General features: G+C 39.1%; 1 protein-coding gene across 6 annotated transcripts in view; it reads left to right on the forward strand.

The window, feature by feature from the left end:
• PACSIN2 (protein kinase C and casein kinase substrate in neurons 2) overlaps positions 1 to 3,958 on the forward strand; it is a 41,471-nt gene extending 37,513 nt beyond the window's left edge. For all 6 annotated transcript variants that reach the window (XM_027660733.1, XM_027660731.1, XM_027660735.1 and 3 more), the window contains one exon: positions 2,113 to 3,958. In XM_027660733.1, the coding sequence (XP_027516534.1) occupies positions 2,113 to 2,225 (113 nt within the window). In that variant the 3' untranslated portion in view covers positions 2,226 to 3,958. The remainder of the gene's footprint in view (positions 1 to 2,112) is intronic.
• Positions 3,959 to 6,000: the final 2,042 nt, after the last annotated feature.

Below are 6,000 nucleotides of genomic sequence, written 5' to 3' on the forward strand. Positions count from 1 at the left end.
GATTTAGCTTAAAATTAGCTTAATACCTTGGAAAGAAGAACATCAAAGTATGTTACAACACCAAATTACGTGGTTGTATCAACCCTAGGAAAGGGGTGGCATTCTAGCCCATGAATCCCCTTACAGATGCTGAATTATAATTAAGCTTAGGGTTTTTTTCAGAAGTATTTGTGTGATAGATTTGCACTGAACTAAAGACTAAGGGAAAAAGCTCCTCAGGTCATGTAGGAGCCAGTTTAAAACATCCTCAGTCCTGTGCTCCTGTGTAGGTATCCCCAGACTCCTGAGCAGCTGTCAACAGAGGATTAATGCATTTTAGGGATGGGTTTAAATGTACATGGATATTCCCAGATGGGATTTCCTTGGGTATTCAAAGAATTTGCCTACAAAGTTCTTTGTGGTCACTTCTAGATATGTGTTGTAGAATATCTGCTCTGCATAGTGTCCATTAAATATACTTTAATACATGAAATTCATTTTTGTTAGTGGAATACCTTATACATTTGATGGTTTGACTTTTTTTTTTTCTCTTGGCAAACAATTGTGGAAGGCTTCCAAAGAGGAAGAATAACTTTATTTATATCTTATGAGAGATTTTATTTTATATATATATATATATAAAACTATCTACCATATGTCTGTCTTGCCCTGCTGTGGCCCTGCCATGGCTGAGAATAAATAGCTACAGTAAATGTTGTCAGAACATGTTATTGTGTGTTCTGTTTTTATCATCACAGTTGTTTCACTGTAACTGTTGTGCAGATGACACTTTAAAGTGTTAATATTTTCTTAGACCTTCAAGATCACTAAACTTCCAAGCCCAAGCCTAAATACAAATGCAGCTGCACTGGGGGGGGTCACTGTGGTTTTATTTTCACTCTTTCACCCTTTATTAACATATTTCATTTTTATTAACATATTTCACTCTTTTTTAACATATTTCACTCTTTATTAACGTGCATTTCATGGAAGCAACAGGAAGGTTTGTAATTGTGCACTCTCTCATTCTGCAGTGGGAAAAAAATGTCTCCATAAACCAAGTACAGTCAGCAGTGCCAAACATTTGTTCATAATGGTTTTGGGGTTTTTTTTTTGTTATCTGGTAAACATACAAACCAGAGGAGATGAAGCTTTAACCTTTTTTATCTAAGAGAGGAGCTGTAGAAGATGGATGTGTTAGGAAGATTTGATATGAAACTTGGCAATTTCTGCCAAAGAATTTACATTCTTTAGGCTGGTTCATGTCCTCCTAAATGATACCAAGACTTTATACCATTTGGGACTGTAATAAGTGGTTAATGCCTTCATCCTATATTTCCTATTGCTGACTAAGGTGAAACACAAATCAGTTTTGTCCAGGGAAACCATTTGACACAGATCACGGGGAAATAATTGTTGCTCAGTGTGACCTTTCTTACCTGGCTGAGGTGGATGTCCTTTGCTCATATACATCATCTTGGAGTCTCTCTAATGCCAAAGTATTTCCTGAGGATGTACAAGATAAGATTAGTCAAACCAAAGTTGTGTTATAGTTCATGAATGTCTGGACATTCATTTTCAGCTTTTGCTGAGAGCAAACTGTGAATTACTTAATTTTTGTGGCATTTTCGTCCTTATTTCCCATAAGCTCTTAAAAGGATGCATCAACAGCAAGCCTAATGAAACATTTATTTCACTTGCACTGACATGTGTTGAGGGTTAAAAAATGTAGGATTATTCTAGTTCAGAGGGAGTTGTATCATCCACAACTACCTTTGACTGTTCAAACCTTTAAATATTAGGGAGTCTTTGATCTTACAGTGAAATAACAGAGTATATAACTTCAAAACTTAAAAAAAAAATTCCATGTCCTTTTTGAAACACCATCAAGGTAATATTTGAGTTTCTAAGTAGCTTGTTTCTTCCTGTTTTCTTATCCCATATGCAAATCTGTAAGTGATAGATGTTCTCAAGTAGCAAAAGCACGAGGAGCAAAGAAGGGAAGGTTTCTACTGGGGCCTGTGTTGGGCAGGGGAATAAAACTGGCCATGTAGGTAATTGTCATTTATCTTCCTGATGTTACTTAAGATGTTACAGTCTCTTAACAGTTTTCCCTCTTTTTTTTTTTTCCAGGGGATGAATTAACTAAGATGGAGAACGAAGATGAGCAGGGTTGGTGCAAAGGACGCCTGGACAACGGACAAGTGGGTTTATACCCAGCCAACTATGTAGAACCCATCCAGTGACAAAGGACAGAATAAACACAGAGGTGTGCCCAAAGCTCTGCAGGCCTGTACAGTGTATTTAGTTCCAGTGAGAGGAAGCTGAATGATGTATAGAATGTATATATTTTAAAGAAAAGGCGAGAGCTTGAGACAGAAATCATGCTGAATTAAAGGCAAAAGTCTGAACCAATAATCTGACATTGTTTTCACAACTTGTGCACAATGTAAAGGAAAAGGGGTTAGGTGGAAAAAAATATTATGATAGGAAAAATACTTTTTAAGCTTTTCCTTCCCACATGGTCTGTCATTGTGGATTCCAAACATTTTTGCATTTTCTATGCTTGTGCCTCATCCTACCCTGGGTATGTGGCTTGTGCTCACTTTTGTTTAATCAGTTATTTTAAGTGACCTTCAGTAACTTGCAACTTGAATTTTAAAGATTATTATAGTTAATTTTTTTATTTGTTCTTATCAATGTCTGAAAGATGCAGTATTTTTTTATTTAAATGCCATGTAGTTAAGCACCTTTTTTTGTATGCCTGGATTTATCAATGAATACTTAAATTATGACATAGATTTAGTCACCAGCTGACTGAATGAAAACTCCTTCCATGTTGTAGTAATCTCTCTGTGTCGTCAGCATGGCTTGAAGTTGTAAATGGAGTTGTAAAACAAAATACTGTATTTAATAAATATCTGTTACAGAAGGTTATTTGTAGCAGAGGTATCTGCAGGTGTCATGGGTTGGGACTCTGTTATGAATGTTCTTCAGGTGGGTTGACACTTCAACTAAGAGTTTTCCATCTGGATCTTAAATGGCATTCAAAAGAAAGATAAATTATGCATAAGCCCCAGAGTAGTAACTATTTCCAGCACATGTTTGCAGGGAAAAAAAAAAGTCCTTTAAACTGCTAATGATTTTTGGGTGATTTGAAATGTTAAATCTGTGAAGGCTAATTTTCTTGAAGAGAGAAGACTGTAAAATAGACTTAAATGCTTTTATTAAGAGCCTGTCTATGTTGTGTATATGTACATATGATTTGATATTCCAGAGTATAAAGAGCATGGCTGTTAGTTATCAAGCCTTTGGATGTCAATAAGATTTAGAACTGTTTTAAGAGTTTAAATTATAGGTATATTTAAATCTGCTTTCCTGCCATATTCATTACTGTACAATAGACAAAGCATCCTGTGATTAGACTTTTCAGAGGTACAGTAAAAACGCACCAATATACTCAAAATCAGTATTTGTGGATAAATGAATGGGTCAGAATATAAAGTAGCTTTAGTCCATATGTGGATTATTGTAGCAGAACACTGTAAAAATCTACATTTGCAGATACAACCTGGCCAGCTGTAATCGTGTCAAATAGTAGCCATTTGTGACTTTTAAAACTGGGGTGTAAAATTCCAGCAGATTTGTGTTAAACTAAGTATCAGGTAAGTAGAGATGCTCTGTTAGGAAGCTACACTGTAATGAAGCTGACAAAGCTTTTTTCAAGGTAACTATAAAACACTGTTTATTAGTCTTGGACTTTGCTTTTTGAGCTTATAGATATATTTAGTCCTCATTTTCAATGAATCAAAGTGTGCAGGCTTAGGAGGTGGATGTTTGTACATGTCTGTCAAGGAAAACTTTGCCACCATAACTGTTCATCCACAGGATGGTCACTGAAGTTGTCAGGAATTACTGGTCTGGGTTCTCTGTATTGTCAAATATTTTAGAAAACAATAAAATCTGTTAATCTCCTGAATACACAGAATACACCTTTGGCTATTTCAGTGTGTGTCAAAACAGCCTCATGAAACAAATAATCTGTGCATTGGGTTCCGTCCCCGGTGACAGAACCTGCATTGTCTGAAAGAGCCACCCAGAGGAGTGTGACAGGGCTGGCATTGTGCTCCTAACAAAAACAGGGAGGTGCTGTGCACAGGAGTTCTTGGCAAAACATTCCAGCAAAATCTTTGTGGAAGAAGAGGAAAACTGCCTTTTGTGGGTGTGCAGAATGTGCTGTGATGCTGCTTTCTGTGGTGCTGTCAAGTCTCACGTAGCTGGGGTGAGCACCTAAGCTTTTCCTTTTTTTTTTTAAAGTACTATTCAAATACTATTATTTGAATATTTTCTGCCTTCTCTGACTTTTCTTGTTGACTGGCAGTGATTAATGTGGCACTGTTGGTGGTGAATTTTATCTCCTCTCCCCCATCAGTGCTGGCTGAACAGCAGATCCCAGAGGGTCATAATCCATGGCACAGGGGCTGGTTGGAGGCAGGGAACGACTGGGGAGGGTCCAGCAGAGGCTACAGAGGTGGGGAAGGGATTGGAGCATCTCCCTTACAGGGAAAGCTGAGGGAGCTGGGGCTGTTCAGCCTCCGGGAGAGACACTGAGAGGGGCCCCCATCCCTGTCTGTCAGTGGGAGGTGTGGGTGTCTAGAGACTGGAGCCACACTCTCCTCAGTGCAGTAAAACAAGAGGCAGTGGGCACAAACTGATGCCCAAGAAATTCCACCTGGACATGAGGAAGAACTTCTTCCCTGTGCAGTGACCGAGCACTGAACAGATTGCCCGGAGAGGGTGAGGAGTCTCCCTCACTGGGGATATTCCAGAGCTGTCTGGACACAACCCTGTGCCATGTGCTCTGGGATAGGCCTGCTTGACTGCTAACAAACAATAGGCTGTTTGGAGTGCCTGATGCCCTTATTAGGCTTCATTTCAATGAGAACTTTGGGAAAAAGACTTGGATTTGGTCAAACGAAAATGCCTGGTTCCATCTTTGCTTTGAATGCGCTGCTGTTTACCCTGCACAGGTGAACTCAGTGGAGTTTGCTTTAAAGACATGGGTCCTACCTCGTTATCTAATATATGGAGTTTGTATATACCTTTCATAGCCAAATTTAGAATGCAAATTTAGACTTCTGGAGGTTTCTTAGCCCAGCCAGGACACCTCAAGGCCTCAAGGTGCAAAGCAGGTTGTTCAGGGCTTTCCCAGCTGAGCTTTGAACATCAGGGATGAAGAGTCCACCAGTTCTCTGAGCAATCTGGTTTAGTAGTTCATCACTTTCACTGTGAGGATTTTTTCCTTTTAAGTATCAGGATTTGCTCACATTTCCTCCTGCACTTCACTTGTGCTCCTTGAAGGGTCTGGCACCATCTTCTCTTCATGTTCCCATGAGGCAGCTTTAGCCTGTTGGTTGCTAAAACAGCCTGCTGTGCCGTGGGCTGCCTTTGCAAGGTGCAAAAGGAGAATATGATGCTCAGAATTTAATCTCTCCCCAGCCTGTCCCTCCTGTTCCCTTTAAAATTCTGAAGGGAATTCTTTTCTGAAGGAAGATTCTGTGCCAGTGCTTGATAACCCTTTTGGTTCCCCTTTTTGGGGAACACCACTTGTGGTCAGCCTCCAGCTGGATTTTACAGCAGTTAAATACAGTGGTATCACTGCAGTGATATTTGCAGTGATCACAATAAATTAGGTGCTTTGTGTAATACTGGTATTTATTTCCAGTAACTGATGACACTGATGAGTTCATCTATTTAAGGTGGAGACAATCTTTTCAGGAAAAGAGCAGGCTATTTTATTAGAGAGGGGTGAGCAAAGGTGAACAGTTCCTGATGCACAGTAATATTAAAATTCCTCTTAAGTTGATGCTTCTGAGGCTGAGAAAGTCTGGCACCAAAATTTTGAACAGGCTTTCCCCAAACTGCCTCTTAGTTTACTAGTAAGCTATAATATGGATATTTAAGATACTTGCTGTACACATACAAGATGCCAAAAATAAACCTACCCACTCAGTGTAATAA

Source organism: Corapipo altera, unplaced genomic scaffold (assembly GCF_003945725.1).
Source record: "Corapipo altera isolate COAL_440 unplaced genomic scaffold, ASM394572v1 239, whole genome shotgun sequence".
Classification (NCBI taxonomy): domain Eukaryota; kingdom Metazoa; phylum Chordata; class Aves; order Passeriformes; family Pipridae; genus Corapipo; species Corapipo altera.